The following is an 18,492-nucleotide window of genomic DNA, read 5'->3' as shown; positions in this document are numbered from 1 at the left end:
GGGGGCGAGAACTGGGTGGTATTCCTAACAAGGAAGGTATAAGAGATTTATTAAGTTTGGAAGAAACTCTGCTCTCACAACTTTGCCAACACTTGATCTATATACATACTATAGGACAACTGAAATTTAGTGGAACCAAATCACTTTTATTGGGCATTTGAGTTACAACACAAAAAGAACAATAGATGGTTTTATACAGTTATGGACAATAGTATGGATAAACAAAAAACAAACAAACATGCACAGCTGAGTAAGAAGGTAAGAGTCCCTGCTGAAGCATTCATGGGAGGTTTAGTTTTCACTGTCACTTTCTCCCAGGGTGTGCTTGTCAAAGAGATACTCTGCCATTCCAGATTTTGGTGCCCCCATCTTGCGCAAGTTGGTCACATGGTCACCCAGTTCTTTGATGGATTTGACTTGCTCATCCAAGTAGTGGGTCTCAATGAAGTCACATAACTGGAAAATAAAACAATGCATTAGGCACACCACACTATTGATCCTGCCAGCAAAGCAAAGCAGTCCTCAAAACTATCATCAAGAAGTCAAGGTTTCCTGATGAAACCATGAGCAAAGTCAGCAGTCAAGGTACTGCCAGTAGTTTTATGCCTGGTTTGACCTTAAAATGCAGCTCTGCCTTCAGATTCTCTTTGAACAGATGTAGCACACAAGTAGCATGTGGGGTTTTTGTTTTTACGAACTCCCATTAAAGGAGAGCACCTCAAGAATTAGAGCATGATCTACTACTTGATGCACTCCATGCTAAAAATGAAAAATCTGTATCAATGGAGACCAAATTCTGTTGCATGTATAGACTACGCAGATTTTGCAATCTGTCCTGCAGTTTTTGCTAGGTACTAAAGAAGTAAGGACTCTGAAGCCCCACCCCAGCCTCTAAAACAAAAGAAAAATATCTGAAAGCTTCTCACTTCTGCAATCTTAGTATGCAGTGCAAAAATATACCTGGAAATGTGTGGGCAGGCATAAAGGCTAGAAACGGTCTCTTTAAATAAAAATGGCAAAAAAATCATCGTGTCGAGTTCTCTACCAACACGAACACATTCTGTAGTCCCACAGCTTCTCTGAACACACAGTTCCACCTACCAGCGTGGAATTCCAATACAGCCCAGTTCTTTTACTGTTTCAAATTTCATTTACTTCTTGCTTTCTTTCAATCGCAGCAAGTATTTGAGCATATCATTTACACAGACAAACATGCTATTTCCATTAATTTCCAACTTACATGGGGGTCATTTTTGTCAGTTGCCAGCTTGTGCAGTTCCAAAAGTGACTGGTTCACATTCTTTTCCAAGTGCAAAGCACACTCCATTGCTGTCAATCCACTCTCCCAGTCATCACGATCTGGTTTCTAATAAAAGCAAAGGAAAGCACTCTCAAAGCTGAACCACTGGAATAACAAGGATTATTAGTACAACATACGCCTAACAGAATAACTAGCAGGTATTTACAGGACAAATTTAGGGCTCTTTATATATGAATACACTTTAGATTAAATACTTCATTACAGGGCATGTTCCAACGCAAAATGTGTCTATTGCAATGTCCTCCAGCTCCTGAAACTGTAACTGGCTGCTTCTAACCCGGTTCCAGGCACTGCCAGATTCCATCTACCTCTCCTCTCATCCCTAATAGGAAGGAAATAGCAACAAAAACTACAGCAGCTAGCTAAGCATGCCCATAAACACCCAAATGCTCTGAAAGAGCCAAGCGCTGATTTAAACTGCTCTTGGTCACACCTCAAGTTTCTTGTGATCAGACTTTCCCCTTACTTCCCCTGCCCCCCGGTCAATAATTTTTCCTTTGACACAAGTCACTTGCTTTATCAGCGAACACTGAAGTTATATGGAACACCATGTATTTATCTGCAGATTAGAGCTGTTCCCTGTTTATTACATAATCACCAGAAGATTGGTTGATGTTGCAGTTTCCATGGCAACTAAATTCTCAAGTTGCATTTTCACTGCAGAATGAAGGGCATGTTCCATTTTGCACATATCTTTTAGCCAAGCACTGGTAACTCAAGACACCTCAAGCCACTTTAAGCTTGAAGGAACTTTTTCCTGGTCAGCTTGGCCAGCAAGACCACCTGCAAGTTGAAAAGGACTTTAGGAAATCCTAGGTAGCTAACACCTCATAGTGTACAGGCTAGGCCTGATGGGATCCACTTTTGGCCTGTGTGAACTGACCCTAACTTTCCTTTTTCATGCAGAGGTGGTAAAGCTGTATTTCAGAAAAGCTGGCGCTACAGTTAGAATTTAGCAGAGAAGCCACCACAATAACTCCCCTATGGCTCCTTGCCACACAGTCTGAAAACCACTGCTTCCAAGCAAGACATGATCAGCAACTACACGTAGTGCTGCAGTTTATCTACTGCTGGACTGTACCACTTCAGATTGGTCATGGGGAGGGAATCCAGTTTTGAATCGCCCTCATAACTCCATGCATAATTAAAATGTGAATGTTGGTGAGGGTGTTCTAGTTTCAAATTACCTCCAAGTAGTTTTGTACAGGCAGCAAGGAATTTGTTTACACAAAGGGATATTTCCCCTCCTTCAACCCCACCCTGGTGTACAGGTATAATCTAGCAATGCTACATCCTATGAGGTCCATTATTCATGAACTCGCCTTAAGCAGATTTAGCTTCTGTAACCTCTAGACTAGCTGTGGATTTTGCATTTAATGATACATTCAGTCTTTGGAAAGCACATTTTAGCTCTTTTCATAATTTTAATCTGGATCCCAGTCCAGGAAGCAACAGCGCTGTATTTACCACACTTTTACAACTCACTTTGATGTCCTGCAAGAAGATGCGGCCGCCTCTCTGGTTCTGCAACTTCATAAGTTTCTCTGCATGCTCACGCTCCTCGTGGGACTGGTGAAGGAAGTACTTGGCAAAGTTCTTCAGGGCCACATCATCACGGTCAAAATAGTAGGACTGAAAATAAAGTTCAGATTCATTAATTAGAATCAGGAAACCATGTATTTAAGCCATCAATGTTTATATCACTTGACGTATGCAGGTGGGAACTTGCTGCTCCTGGTTGGCAAATTTATTTTCTTACATTGCTGTTCTTGAAACTACTGATCATCAAATCTATCAAACTTGGCCACATTAAAGGTTTCCATTACTGTATTACCGTATTTTTCGCTCTATAACACGCACCCGACCATAACACGCACGTAGTTTTTAGAGGAGGAAAACAAGGGGAAAAAATATTCTAAACGAAACAGTGGATGTATGATTTTTGTGGTTCATGCTGTGGCCACAGACATGTGATCTGATGGTGAATTTGGGGTGACCCAGTGCAAAAATCCTGAGGATCCATGCTTTGTAACCACGTTTTAAGTGGGGAGGGAAGGAAAAGCACTCAAGGGACAAGGAGCACGCGTGGGGTGGGTGGAGAAGGATGCTGCTAATAATGAAGAAGAGGGGTTTAAGGGGAGAAGAAGCATGTGTGGGGTGGGTGGGTGAAGGTGCTGCTAATAATGAAGAAGAGGGGTATAAGGGGAGAAGGCTCCTCTCCTCTCCCACTTTGCTCCTTTAAAGCAAGCAGGCTCTGCTTTTCTCCCTCCTCCCCGCTCAGCCCCGGCTTAGCGAGCTGAAAAACCTTGCTGCTATGTAACGAGCTGAGTGGGGAGGAGAGAGGGACAGAGAGCCTGCTTGCTTTAAAGGAACCAACCGGACAGGAGCCGCTTACACTCGTGTAAGCGGCTCCTCTCCTCTTCCACTTTGCTCCTTTAAAGAAGCAGGCTCTCTGTCCCTCTCTCCTCCCCACTCAGCGGCTTTTCTCCTGCTTTGCTGTTTCAAAGCAAGCCACGGAGGAGGGAAGGAAGGGGAACCATGGATCCTCTGCTCACGACTGCAGCAGATCTCCCCCCCCCCCCGTAGGCATTCCCTCCATAACATGCACAGACATTTCCCCTTACTTTCTAGGAGGAAAAAAGTGAGTGTTATGGTGCAAAAAATACGGTACTTGTTTCTGGTATACCACACATAGGCTCAAGGGTCTAGAAGCACTGGAGCTCCAGCCTCAGTCAAGCCACAACAAACTAAAGTGACCTCAATGTGGAAATTCTAGTTGACTTTATTATTTAGCAGTAATGGTGAAAACCTGGCCCTTAACAGTGCAATGGTGCTTGGTGAACACTTAAAATTATTAACTTGTGGTCTAGGAGTAGGAAAATAACTATCAAAGTGACAATTATTGACATGACTAGTTATGAAATAAATCATGACACTCCAAAGCAGGATCGGAAACCTGTGGCTTCTTTGAGACCATGTTGTCTCAAGAATCCAGCCCTTTATAGTCAGTTTTGACAGTCCAAATCTAATCCCTCTAATACACTTGTAAAACATAGGCCAGGTGAACAAATTAGTTTTAACAGGACTGCGGAAGCTCCAACAGCAACTTTATAGGTTCTAACTTACTCAATTGTGTAATTTGCTTGTTTAAAGCATTCATTTGCTTACAAGCTAGTTGTATGTTCCGTTCTACTTTCCAACTAACGCTGATAAAAGCTCTAGGGTTGAAGGAGTCATCCTAGTCCTTTAGTGGAGTTTGTAATATGGCAGCCTGCTTTAATTAATGCAAATTGAACTGTTAATGCATGTTGAAATAGGCAGGGCAGGCCAATCTGTTATTTGCTTATTAGATGCTGCCAGACAAATAAAGTTTGTTTTACTATACCAAGCAACGAGCAGTAGATTGCTCACACGTGGTCCACTTATCCAAGTTCTCAGCACATTACAGAACATTCTAGCACTCAAAACAGTGAGCACCAAGTGAAAGGCAAACATTTTCAAGCTAGGGTCAGAGAAATGGCTTGTAACTACACCTACACCCCAAATGACAGACTGTTTGAAGCTTTATTGAAGATTCTTGGCATTAACAAGCCCAGGAGTCCCACCCACCTACCCGCCCTCCTCCTGGCAAGTTTAAGATAGCCATCTTGAAGTCCTACTGTTCTCCACATTCACATAGGCCAGTACAAACATTACAGTGGAAGCCTGTTTATACCAAACGTGTATGTGGAAGGACTGGTTAAAGATTAACTTTTAAAATGCAATCCTCTTTTATTCAGAGGCAAGCATACAACCAACTGCTTATTTGTGAGTCCACCCCATGTCGCCTCCTAGCAGGGCTGTGTCAAAAGGTCCGTCCCGTCCCCCCCATAGCTGCTTTCTGCCCTCCGCGCCGGTCCCGGCAGCACAGTGCCCAAATGTTTGCCAAACCCCAGCGGTCCCGGCCTGCCAACAGGGCCGCCCCCCCCCTCCAGCCAGTGGCGCAGAAGCTGCATTGACCTTAGAGCCGAGCACGGAGCATCACGGAAGGCCCCGCTGGGCGCGAGGCAGGGCGCACCGCGATGCGCTTCTCGCTCCCGCCGCAGGTGCGCGCAGCAAAACTGCCGCTCGGCAGGAACGGAGAACCAAGAAAACCGCTACAGCGCAGCGAGAGCGGATCAAGCCTCCCGTCTCAGCACTGGGCTCCCAGCAGCGGCCAAACAAACAGCATAGAAATGCAAGCTTCTAGGATTTTTTTTTTTATGGCGGTTCTTCGACTCCCGGGCCGACTCACGCTCGGAACGCTTGCGCAAGAGGCTGGCTGCTCCAGGGGGAGGAAAAAAGGAGGAGGAACGGAGCGCCTTGCGGCTCGGAAAAAAACAAACCACCAGATTTATTACGACATGAGTAGCGAAGTAGCCCGCGGCTGAAAAAAACCTGTTGGGCCTTTTAAGGCGTCACAAGACGTTGCCGTTTTATGCTCCAACGGGCAGAGGGCAAGCCTCTCTGCACCGTCCGCAGAAGGGCAGCGGAGCGGCTCGAAGGGCGCCGCGATCTCCTCGGGAAAGGAAACCGCTCGGTTGTTTACAGCGAGGAATCCCGAAGGGATCCGCCTGCAGGAGCACGCAGGCCTCACTCGCCCTCCAAGGGCAAGCCAATGCACGGCTAGTAAACAGAGACGGAGGCGGCGCCCCCGGGGAGGGAGGGGAGGGAGCTCCAGCCGCCGCCGCCGCTTGCATTTCCTTCGCCCCCGCCTCCAGCAAGGCACCATTCCCTGCTCCAGTTCAGGACCCCCCCCCCTCGCCCGCCTGCCCAGGTCGGAGCTCACCATGCTGAGATACACGTAGGAGGCGTAGAGCTCCAGGTTGATCTGCCGGTTGATGGCGGCTTCGCAGTCCTGGTGGTAGTTCTGGCGCACCTGGGAGGGAGACGAAGCCATGGCAGCGCGGCTGGAGGTGGTGCAGCTGGGTCGGGCAGGCGGAGGAGGCGCGGAGGTCGGGTGGGCCCGAGCAGGGGTGGGTTCCGTCCAATCACTGTTGAAGCAGGAACCTCCTCGGCCGGGTCTGGTGGAACGTTCTAAAGCCCTGCGCCTTACGTAGCTGCCGTATATACCCGGACCCCGAGGCTGCGTCACAATCCGAGGCGGGAAAAGCCACGCCCACTGCCGCGCGAGGAGGGGGGGCGGAGGGAAGGAAGGGGAGCTGGGCTCCGGTCTCGCGCCTGAAGAGTAAGCGTGACGCAGCAGTTTCTCGGGCGGCGAGGGGGCAGGCGGCGGGAACGAGAAGAGCGCTCCAGCTCCGGGGAGAAATCGCTGACTCGTGGTGTTATTCGAAATTCAAATAAAAGTTGCATGCTGAAATATGGGAATGAAAGACCCGAAGGCAGTGGTACCCTGTAGAGAAGGAAGCCAGTTAACGCATAACCCGAAACAGTGTGTACGTGAGCGCGCGCACATACTTCTGGGAGTGTAACATCCATAGGAGCCAATTTCTAGGGAGCCCACCACCCCCCAACAAAAAATTGAGGGGACCATTCAGATATGCGCGTGCACCGCATCATGTGATGGATTATGCGGGGCGGGGTTTACCTGCCCCCCCTCCTTAATATTTTATTCAAAGTTGGCATCCCCAGTAACATCAAGTGATGAACAGCTACCCAGAGACTGGAAAAACAATGACACAAAAACTTCATCTCTTCTGAGAGAAGAATCATTGTGATGTAGTGCAATGGTTCTAAAAGTGGGTTGCAAGCCAGTGTTGGCAGTGCAAAGATCATCTCCAACCTTCTCCGGGTGGTGGGCATCTTACCAGCTTGAAAGCAGAGTACCCAAGCAACTAGCTGTTGAATCAGTGTGTTATTTTAATGCAAGGGGAGGTAGAGCGGCAACTGCCTTTTTGCAATTATTATTATTTTTTAATTTATTTAAACTGTTTTTAATCCTACTCTTCAGAAGAAGAGTGGGAGAAGGGGGAAAAGGAAACTCAAGATATCAGTTCTTAAAGTTACAGTTCTTTTAACAGGTCAATTATAACAGGTCTGGTAGCCTGAAGGAATGGCTATTGCTAGGTGACCCATGAGGGAGAAGACTAGCCAAAGGTAGCTGGTCTCCCAGCAGAGCGGCTGAAATAGCCCTGTTGCCTTTTCTTTCTCACTACTGTAACCTGATGGAACAGGCAAGGCTAGGATGCTTTTTAGAGAGAGCCCAGAGACAACTGGTCTCTCAGAGTAGCTGATGGCCAGGTCGCAGCTTCCAGAGAGAGAAAACACTTATTCTTCTGTTTTAATGTGCGTTCACAGTTCCTTTAAATGTAGCACCTTCTTTTACAGCAGTGCTTTTAAGGGGTTCCTCAATCAAAAAGAGAGTTGGAAAAAACTGCTTTATAGCACTGTATACATTGCACACATACTTCACTCCTTGACAGGAGAAAATATAGCTGTGTACATACACAGTGCTCATTGTACATAAAATAGGCGTCAAGCCAAAATCAATAAGGCTCTTCTGTGAGGTCTGGTGATATGTTCTGCCAAATGATTTTTTAACAAACAAACCTCCAAGTATACATTTTCTTGAATGCGCCAGGAAACACCTTTTCACAATGATGCACTATATAACTGTACTCCTTTTTTTATCGTCACGTCATCTTCAGCATCCTTCACATTTTCAGAATTTCAAAACACTGGCAGAATTGTGAAATTTAGTTCCCAAGTGAGAAAGTCCTGAATCAGCCCCAGTAACATACTAGTTGGAGGGGAAGCTGCAGAATCAGGTATGAATTCAGAGGCAATTCGGAGAGTAGAAAAACACTGTGCAGTAATTATAAAATAGATGCCCTTAGTGGCTGTGGATTCCCTTTAAACTCTTGTATTACCAGGGAGCATTGTCAAAGGCCTATTGTTTCAGCTCATAACTTGTAGACTGAAAGCCAGAAAGAAGCAGCAGACTTCAAACTGGTACAAATTAAAAAGGTTTATTCTTGTCAAAGAGAGTAACAGGATAACTAAAGGATTTCAATAGCTGCTTGGTCAGGGTGATGCGATTTGATATTCCAAAAAGGGAAGCAACTCGCAACATGCTGAGTACAAATGATGATGATGATGATTAAAATTTGTATACTGTACCACCATCTGAAGATCACAGGGCAGTTAAATATTGATTGATTGTTTAGAAATGTCATGGCATCTAACATGTTTCAAGCTACAGCTCTTCCTTGGGGGCAATAATTAGCATGCACTTTCAACATGCAACACTATTATGTATACCGGTATTTGGTTTATAGCTGCTGGTTTTATTTGTATGTTGATAAATTTTATATTTGTGTTTAGCACTTGATTCTAAATCAATTATTTTACATTGTAAACTGCTCAGAGGTTTTTGTTAGTTAAGTAATATATAAATATGGTCAAATAATATATCCCAGGAGATTCCTCCATCCTCAAAGATAGCCCATCAAAAAAAGAACAAAGTAGAACCAATAGGCAGCCAAGCTAAGAGAGCCAGGAAAGGAGGGGAGATAGTGGAAGGAACTTTATAGGACAGTGTCCGCAGTGGGTTAAGAGACAAAACAACAACAATGGAAAGATTAGGTAAAGGAGGCAGAGACCTCAAAGAAAGGCAAATAAGAGACAAAATCCCTCATGGGCTTCCATTCACTGAGAAGCTCTATATGTATTCATCAGTTTGCACGAAGGGCTCCTTCTCACATATGGGGAGGAGCGGCTACAGGCATGGCAAATGGGACAAGCTAGTCTGTGCAGCATGGTCCTCTTACGCCTTTTGAATATGTGACACACAGACTAGTCCCACATGGGACCCCCTTCTACAACAGCTCTACTGGCTAGCTATTTCCAGACTCAATTCAAAGTGCTGGTTATGACCTATAAAGCCCTACATGGCTTAAAAGGGTAAAGGTAAAGGGACCCCTGACCATTAGGTCCAGTCACAGATGACTCTGGGGTTGCGGCGCTCATCTCGCTTTACTGGCCGAGGGAGCCAGTGTACAGCTTCCGGGTCATGTGGCCAGCATGACTAAGCCACTTCTGGCGAACCAGAGCAGCGCACGGAAACGCTGTTTACTTTCCCGCCAGAGTGGTACCTATTTATCTACTTGCACTTCGTGCTTTCGAACTGCTAGGTTGGCAGGAGCAGGGACCAAGCAACGGGAGCTCACCCTGTCGCGGGGATTCGAACAGCTGACCTTCTGATCTGCAAGCCCTAGGCTCTGTGGTTTAACCCACAGCGCCATGTATTTGAAAGTCTTATTCCCACATACGAAGCTCCCGGTGGCTTTTGCCCCTAGGATGCGTCAAGGAAAGAGTTAAAAATGGGTGTGATGTGATTGGCCAGTGATAATGCAAGAGGGGAGTAAAAGATAGAGTTGACAGTTGAAGTTTGGGAGTTGGGAGTTGAGGCTTGGGTGTTGGAGAAGGAAGAGGGAGGCTTAGGTGTGGGTTGGCTAGAGTTGTATTGTGAGAGAGTGAGAGGAATTGTTAGGGAGTTAGTTAGATAGTTGGGAATAATTCAGTTTGAGGTTGTAGGAACTAAGATTTAAGAAACTGACAAGAGAAAAATAAACTGAAACCATACGCTTATTCCTGCACGTAAAAATAAACTTGATTATTTGTTTATGTTAACAACTGTCTGGACTCCGTGTGTCCCCGTGAGAAGTGGGGTGGTGGCAGCGAAGAAAGCAACCGCAATGGTGGCACAGGGTCAATAGACTGTGAAACGTCCGGGGGCCCTGTGTGATCGCCACACTCCCCAGCATTTGAGATCTTCAGGGAAGGCCCTTCTATTGATCTCGCCACCCTCACAGGATCACTTGTGGACAGAGTCTTCTCGGTGGCTGCCCCCAGGTTTTGGAACTCCTTCCCTAGAGAAGCTAGACTGGCTCTCTCTCCTTGTTGCCCTTCTGTAGGCAGTTGAAGAAGTTCTTGTTCCAACAGGCTTTGAGGAATTGATTGCTTTTAATGAAAGGGCTGGTGCTATGCTGTTTTTATTGTAATCATCTGTTTGTTTTTAATGGATTTTATATATGTATATAGTTTTGTTTTTTCTGTCTTTTTAGCCATTATTATTTTTAATTGTAAGCCACTTTGAGTTGCATCAGGGGAAAAGGTGAGGTATAAATACAACAGCAACAGCAACAACAACAACTTTAAAGCCATGCCCCCTTGCTGTAGTATCTGCCATCCATACAATTCACTAGTATATCACTTTGCCCTCCTGACAAGTGGGAGTTCTAGACATTTGGTACACTTGTAGGAGCTCTCCTTATATGCACCAAATGCACAGCTGGCAAGAGATGCAGTCCGGGCATCTGTCAGCAGCAGATGGCCCTGCTTACCTGGTGATACCCTGGCCTCCTGCTCAACATGTGGGAAGGGTGTTTGTAAGAATTCTTCTAAAAGGAGAGGCCATGGATGGCAGGAAGGGATAAGTAAGCAAAAGAGCTTTGGATGCTAAGGGACTGTGGTAAGAGATGCCAGAGTAATTGTTTGAATTAGCCACCCATACGTTTGTCTGCAGTCCTCACAGAATAGCTTTGATCCAGCAGAGCACTTTATGGATCTGACCTTACAGTGTGTTTTGAGAAGAAGCTTTTAGGCAGAGTAACTTTTTTTTAGTTTATTTAACTGTTTGTTTTGAATCTGACATGTCACCCAGACAGGAAATGAGTGTAAAAGTTCCATTGGGTAACTACCCGGGCTGTCACTTGTAGAAACCCAATTACGTCAGGCAAACTATGCAATGCCCTGTAAGGAACTTTGTGCAACAATGAGGAAAAACAAACTACAGAAATATCACCTTGTGGTGAGTCTACAAAGTACTTAAGAGATTAGGAGAGCATTAGCTGGGTTTTGAAAACGCCTTTAAGAAAGCCAAATCACAGTAAAATGCTATGTCATGTTAAAGCCAATCAGAGTATTAAATATTAAGAAAGCAGAGCTACACAATGCAGAATTCAAACCACAGTGGGAAGTGCCACAGAACCCCACTGGAAGATGAACCAAGTAGCGTTGGTCAATTACTCATCTTACATGACTCACAGGGGTGCTGGTAATAATTTGTACATTTCCTTGCACCAGTCCCTTTGACATAGGTCAGAATTAGGAAAGGTAATGCCTGCCACTGCCCTGTACTGTGAATGAGAAGCTATTGCTGCTACTCCATAAACCCTAATACATAAGCTGTTGTATACAGTGGTCAAGGTACTGTACTGCTGAGAAGTATTGGGCCACTTGTTGGAAGTGTCTATAATGTCCAAAACCTGTATTGATTTGCCGATCCGATTTTTGTTCTCCAGGCCACAGATGCCGCTGGAAATGCTGACACTCTTATTTGCCAGAGTGCAAGAGCCTTGCTGGGTCAGGCCAAAGGCCCATCTAGTCCAGAATGCTGTTCTCACACCAGCCAGCTTGAGCCACTGCCTCCTTTTGTTGTTCCCTTAGCCTCCTGGGCTGTCTGCAGGCAGGGAGATTGGAAAGCAGTCACCTTGGTGCTGATTTGCTGCCTCAAAAGTATTTCAACGTATGTAGGCACCACCTCACAAGGACCAGACCACCCTACACAACAGAGAGAACATTGTTGAGGGTTCAGTCCCAAGACGAGAAGCAGATGTCCCTCAGGCACTGAGCTGAGGTGTCAGAGGAAAAAATTCCAGAAGCTAAACACAAGAAGGCAAATGAGGGGGAAAGATATCTCTGTTGAAATGCCATTGGAGACTTTCCACTCCCTATAACCACTTCAGCCCCCTTCCAGCTTCTGTGCAAACACAACTGGTAAACAATGAGGCTGACTGGTAGGTCTGAGGGCTGTGGAAATGTAGCCCTGCCCTTCGCTGCAAGTTAGTGAGAGAGCGCTGCTTGTTTTTAAACAGGGGCCGAACTAGGCAGTGTCATTAAATACTGTATGTCTCTGCCCTTCCTGTGTAATTTATTATGATTTTTAAATGTAAGCTGCAGCAGGGCTGGGGAATTGTCCAGATTGCAGAAGGCAGAAGTAGGGATCTTTTCCCCTCCCTTGCTGAAGTCCTTTGAAGCTATTTGCATAGGGAGGAAACACCCCCCTCCTTTGGCGCCAGAACCAGGCGCATGTAACCTCAGGTCTAGTTAAATATCAGCAGTTCCAAAAGACAAGCAGAGACAATAAAAACAGCCGGGAGTCCTCCTCCTACTCAATCCTTTCCTAATCCCCATCCATGTCCCTTCTCCTGCCCCTAATCCCTCATGTGTGCTATCAGTCCCTATTTTGTACTACAACCCTGCCCAAAAGCTGAGCTCACAGTGGCCATTCCACATTCTGCTCATTCAGGAGTCCACACTTATGCTCTTCATGCGATGAGGGGAAAGCCAGCATGTTGCAACTTGGGCATGTGGGATTTTTAAAAAAAAAAAGTTACACAAATGGGACTGAAACAGCTGTAGAATATGCAGGGGGGGGGCAGCATCAGCTGAGCAGAAAAAGCCCCCACATATCAGGAGAAAAGAGAAACACACTTCTTGTAAACAAAATATGCCCCTTTTCCCTTATGGGGTATCCAAGAGCCCGTAGAGAGTCCTTACGTGGGTTCCTTATTGGTAGGAGAAAATAACTGAGGCCAACCAGAGAATACTGAGAAGCAAAGCAGCTAGTAAGCCTGATCTTTATTGATCTGTTGCAACAGGGTGCTCCCCTCACACGCAGGAAAGGAGGAGGACCCAGAACCAAAGTGTGCCTGCCCTTATATAGACATTTTAAATTCCCTCCACCTCTCCATACATCATACATACCGTATTTTGCGCCCCATAAGACGCTCCGGCCCATAAGACGCACCTAGTTTTTTTGGGGGGGGAAATAAAGAAAAAAAATTATTCCCCCCCCAGGTGCGGGGCTGGAAGAACCAGGTCGGGGAACAGTGGGAAGGCACGCTCTGCCTCCCCGCTGTCCCCCGAGCTTGTGGGGCTGGCGATGGGGAGAAGTGCACCAGTCCCGGGAGGGCAGGCAGCTCTGCGCCGCCATCCAGAGCGGAGCAGGACTTAGCGCCCCGCTCGGGATGGCGGCGCAGAGCTGTGCTGGTCCCAGGACCACAGGCAGCTCTGCAGGGCCACCGGGAGCGGGGCGGAGCTTCTCCCCCGGCTCCCGGTGGCCGGGCAGAGCTGCGCTGGTCCCAGGACCGCAGGCAGCTCTGCACGGCCACCGGGAGCGGGGCGGAGCTTCTCCCCCGGCTCCCGGTGGCCGGGCAGAGCTGCGCTCGTCCCAGGACCGCAGGCAGCTCTGCACGGCCACCGGGAGCGGGGCGGAGCTTCTCCCCCGGCTCCCGGTGGCCGGGCAGAGCTGCGCTGGTCCCAGGACCGCAGGCAGCTCTGCACGGCCACCGGGAGCGGGGCGAAGCTTAGCGCCCCGCTCCGGATGGCAGCGCAGAGCTGCGCTGGTCCCAGGACCGCAGGCAGCTCTGCACGGCCACCGGGAGCGGGGCGGAGCTTCTCCCCCGGCTCCCGGTGGCCGGGCAGAGCTGCGCTCGTCCCAGGACCGCAGGCAGCTCTGCACGGCCACCGGGAGCGGGGCGAAGCTTAGCGCCCCGCTCCGGATGGCAGCGCAGAGCTGCGCTGGTCCCAGGACCGCAGGCAGCTCTGCACGGCCACCGGGAGCGGGGCGGAGCTTCTCCCCCGGTCTCCCGAGGGTTGCGCAGAGCTTCCTGAAGCCTGGAGAGCGAGAGGGGTCGGTGCGCACCGACCCCCCTCGCTCTCCAGGCTTCAGCGAAAGCCTGCATTCGCCCCATAAGACGCAGGCACATTTCCCCTTCATTTTTGGAGGGGAAAAAGTGCGTCTTATGGGGCGAAAAAGACGGTACATCACAGAAGGGGTGTAACCCAAGACCACCCCCCACAAACATCATACCTACATCACATAAAAGGTGGTCTACAACAGAAATTTGAATGTTGTTGTTTTTCCTGTCTGTCAGGTTATCTGATAATGCCTTATCTGATTGCCTTTCCTGGTAGTCTGCCCATTCCTTTGAGGTGGTGATTTCCCAATTCCTGAGACAATGGGAAGGCTCCCTGACCTCCTCCCTCCTTGCAGAGAAAACATTTGGTCAGTTTGGGAGTCAAAATGGTTTCAGGTCAGTCTTCCTGTGCTGATCTATGTAAGTGCTTGGTTGGTACATTTATGAACATTTATTATATATATAAGACCTTAAATTTTAATACACACTCTTCCCAAGGCAGAGTCTAGATAGCTTCATCACACCAAAGAGCACAATTTGGTTAACAGAGCTCAAATCTATTTTAAAAAGTCTCACATGCAAAAAAAGTAACTGAGTTCTTTGTCCCTTTATTTTGGCATAAGCTGTCATGGGGGAATCACCAACAGCGTGCCCTTCAGATGTTGCTGAGCCACAGCTCTCAACCATGTGGACAATGCTCAGGGATAAGGAGAGTTGTAAGTTCAGCAACATCTGGAGAGCAGGAGCCATTTTTTGTTTTGCTTTGGCTAATGTTTATGGGAAGGTTGCCAGCAGTCCTCTTTGGGAAGGGGTGGGGCAAAGTGAGGGGGAGAAAAGGGACATCATCACTCCTCACTGAAATGTCAAGTTGTGTGCTAAATCCAAGTTAATCTTTGGTGTACTGACTAAAGACAACTAATCTCAGATTTCTAGTAAGGAATTAAAGGACATTTCTTTAGTAGCTGATTGTTAGGGGCCCAGACTACAGGACATTCTAGCAAGACCTATATATTCAGTTTGCTCTAGGTTTGACATACTTAACAAGACAAAGATTTACTCTCACGAAAAGCCTTTATGCTAAAACATTTTAGAACTCCCCTGGTGGATAATAAAAATTATATTAAAAAAAAGGAATAATAAAAATTATATTTAAAAAAAGAACTCCCCTGGTGGTAGGGCTCTTGCGCTGGATTATCTCATCATAACACTAACTCTGTCAGAATAGAGTCTATTGATGAATCTTGTTTCACCATTTTGAAAACACCGTTCCACATAATATACCCAGTACCACATACAATTGCCAGAAGGCCCTTGGAACTGGACATCAGTGTCCTGGCTGAACTATGGGAATGGAAACGCTCCTTCAGGTATACAGGGCCAAGGCTTGAACAAGCTTTCAAGTCCCCTAGCTTGGAACACTTTGTTAAGCTAGATGATACACAAAAGCAGGGGTGGGAGATGAGAAGAACAAAAAGTACTAGACTTACGGCAGGCAATCTACTGCACTTGCAGCACCCTTTCTTCCTCAGTCTATCCGCTGAGAGACTTGGGTGCCTTGTCCTTAAAGCCCTTACATATTGTCGAGTCCCCTAACTTTTGGAGTTGGGGGGGCAATTTGGAAATCTAATAAATTGTCGAGGGCACAAGAAGATACCCACTTTGCAGAAGAAAAACTGGTGATGTTCAGAACTCCTATTTAGCAGACAAAACACCTACAGATCCAAAGCAAGTAAGAGACAAGAGAGAGAGAGACAACCCCCCAACAAACATGTAACCTCCCCAAACAAAAACAGACACAATGCTGTTCATAAATAACTGGGAGGATTGAAGACCCCAGTTATAGAGGGTTCAACAGAGTGGAACTATAGCATGGAACTTCAACCGGTGCCACGCAGTTTGGTCATATTACACCAATTTTGCATCAGACACTTTAGTTACTCATTCCCAGGCTCAATCAAAAGGACTGGTACTGGCCTCTAAAGCCCTGAATGGTGTGGGACCAGGTTAGCTGAAGGACTACCAACAACAGGGAAGGGGAACCTCCATTCACAGCACAATGCAAGCCCCAAGGATCAATTGATACTTGGGTTTGAGTGTTTTGCACATAGAGCTATATAAGCCCCACAAATCAGCTGATGGTCAGATATCCCCCCCAAAAAAAGTTTTTTTAATTAGATTTTTTATTTGCTCTTCACTGTATGGTTCCAGGGTGGGTAACAAGCAGTACATTCATGCAAACAAGTAAAATAGTTTATATATTATAAAAACCAAATAAAACGATTTCAAGCAAAAGCAATAAGCTTCAGAAAAATGTCAAGGGACCTAGGAACAGAGTTGGAAAGCCACTACTCTCTACCTTTCACCAAAAATCATTATTCCACTCTTAGGTATATTCTGAATAACTGCGTAGTTTTACTAGCTTTCATAGGAGGATACAGTAGGGAATTCAAATCTGACTTATTGCACACTTGGCCAGTTTGTAATGAGAGAGCTTCTGGGTAGTTGCACTAGGCCCCTTAGGGACTGACTGTTCCATCTGTGTGCATCTTCATACGCATTTCTGAACATGTCAGCACATATTACAAACTTTAGCTAGGTATAAAATCATTTTTTATCAGGTGATATTAGTCATTCATCGTATTATGGAGCCGACAGACATACAGTAATTACCATCTTCCCAAGGCCCTCTTAGGCTGGCAGGCATGCATGCTGTAGCCCTTCCTCAAGTCATGTGCACAGAAGCAATACTAACCCTCTGTAATTATCACTAGGAGACAGAATCACAAAGGAGCACAGCTTGGGAGCACAAGAGCTGCAAATTCAGTCATCACAGTTTAGCAAGTGGTTGCTGATGGAAAGAGCTACATCTTACTCTTCAGAAACTCATTTGAGTGAGTGGCAGATCCTTCATGACTGGGTTGGTGCAAGGCACACATACACACACACATACACCAGTCTAGGGGGTAAACGGCAGAATCATTACAGAGTTCTTTGGAAATACAAAGGTTGGCAAAAGGACACTCAGTGCTCAGGAAGCAGTGCTCCTGTAGAGAATTGCTGTGCACATCCTTTCAAAGCAGCTCTAGGGGGAAAAGCAAAGCACCTTCAATCTTGTGCCATTACCAATGACTTCCAAAAGAGCCAGTATTTCAATTGCATTACAACTGAGCACTTGTTATTCACCCAAAACTGTGTAAGTAGTAGAGAATAAGGAAACACATTCCATCAACAGCCTTGACTCAACATCTGCAGTTTTAATGCAGATTAAGTACAAATTACATGGGAGCCTCTGTGGTCCAATTTATACAGACAAAAGGAATGAAAGGTTTTTGTTTTGTTTTGTTTTGCTGGTGTTAAAGGAGATTCATGGGATTTAAAAAACCACATTGTACAAAAATATGTTTCCAGTCATCTGACAAAGGGCCGTTCTTTCAAAATCCATAGCGACTGATTCATCTTTTTCCTTCCTGCTCTTCTGGCTACGTCATTACGCCAATTCAGGTTTCAGCTGACGGGACAAGATTCCTTTGACACAAGACATGAACATTACTTTGACAAACAAGGAATTGTTATGAATGAGTGGGTTGTTGCTCCAAGGCCAATTTGATAGCCATACCTGCAATTTTCTAAGTCCACATGTAGATAAAGAGTGTAGCAAATTGAGGAGCTGTAAAAAGGAAGATCTCTTCTTTGGGTTGAGACCACCTGCTCTTCAAAACACCAAAAATCTGCTCCAGGACAGGGATGTACATGTGTACATTTCCCTATGCCAGCAGATATCCCTGGTAGCATAGGGTGGCTTGCAAGCATTTGCCCCGGAGGGGGATAGAAGTATGTTTGCCAATGAAACACAAGAACCACCTGGCTCCTTTTGCCTACTAGTATCACACAGTTGCTAGTGCAAGAGGAGTCTGTGACAGGCAGCAACCACAATCTGCACAGTAGGATACTGGTTTTTTAGGCAGAGGTGAGGCATGCATAATAGAGAATGCTGGAGAACTTACAATTCCAATAGACTCTCCTACTTCCAAAACAAATAAATCAATGAAAATTACTGTATTTTTCGCTCCATAAGACACACTATTTCCCTCCTAAAAAGTAAGGGGAAATGTGTGTGCGTCTTATAGAGCGAATGCAGGCGAGAGGCTCTGCTCAGTGCTCCCTTTAAAGAGCCGCATGGAGTGTGTGTGCGGCTCTTGGGGGCTTTTCCCCGAGGAGGGAGAAGGGCAGCTCTGCTCAGCACCCCATTTGAAGAATATTTTTTTTTCTTGCATTCCCCCTCTAAAAACTAGGTGCATCTTATGGAGCAAAAAATACAGTAGCTACCATCTGATTGATTAATCCCAAGGCTCTCTTTTATAGCATGACCAGTAATATGATATTAGTCTGGATTCACAACTTTTCATCAAGGTTTGCCTAGCAACACAAATTGTGTTTAGCTACCTTCTGTGCCTAATTGCTGTTTTGGACATTGAAACTGAACACGCC

At 46.3% G+C, this 18,492-nt stretch overlaps 1 protein-coding gene and 1 long non-coding RNA gene across 2 annotated transcripts; one reads left to right on the top strand and one right to left on the bottom strand.

Annotated features, from left to right (window-relative positions):
- Window positions 1-125: 125 nt before the first annotated feature.
- Window positions 126-6,389, bottom strand: FTH1 (ferritin heavy chain 1). Its single transcript, XM_082216014.1, has 4 exons — window positions 6,129-6,389; window positions 2,807-2,953; window positions 1,241-1,366; window positions 126-456 (listed from the first exon to the last, which is right to left on the bottom strand). Exons 1-4 carry the CDS (start codon window positions 6,237-6,239, stop codon window positions 292-294), a joined length of 549 nt encoding a protein of 182 aa, XP_082072140.1. The 5' UTR covers window positions 6,240-6,389; the 3' UTR covers window positions 126-291.
- Window positions 6,390-7,326: 937 nt separating this feature from the next.
- LOC309528534 lies at window positions 7,327-12,219 on the top strand. Its single transcript, XR_014217803.1, has 2 exons — window positions 7,327-8,067; window positions 11,605-12,219. It is a non-coding gene; the product is annotated as an uncharacterized lncRNA (long non-coding RNA).
- Window positions 12,220-18,492: the final 6,273 nt, after the last annotated feature.

This window comes from Podarcis vaucheri (assembly GCF_965113315.1).
Source record: "Podarcis vaucheri genome assembly, chromosome: 1".
In the NCBI taxonomy this organism is placed as follows: Eukaryota; Metazoa; Chordata; class Lepidosauria; order Squamata; family Lacertidae; genus Podarcis; species Podarcis vaucheri.
This window is presented reverse-complemented; position numbering and strand designations above follow the sequence as displayed.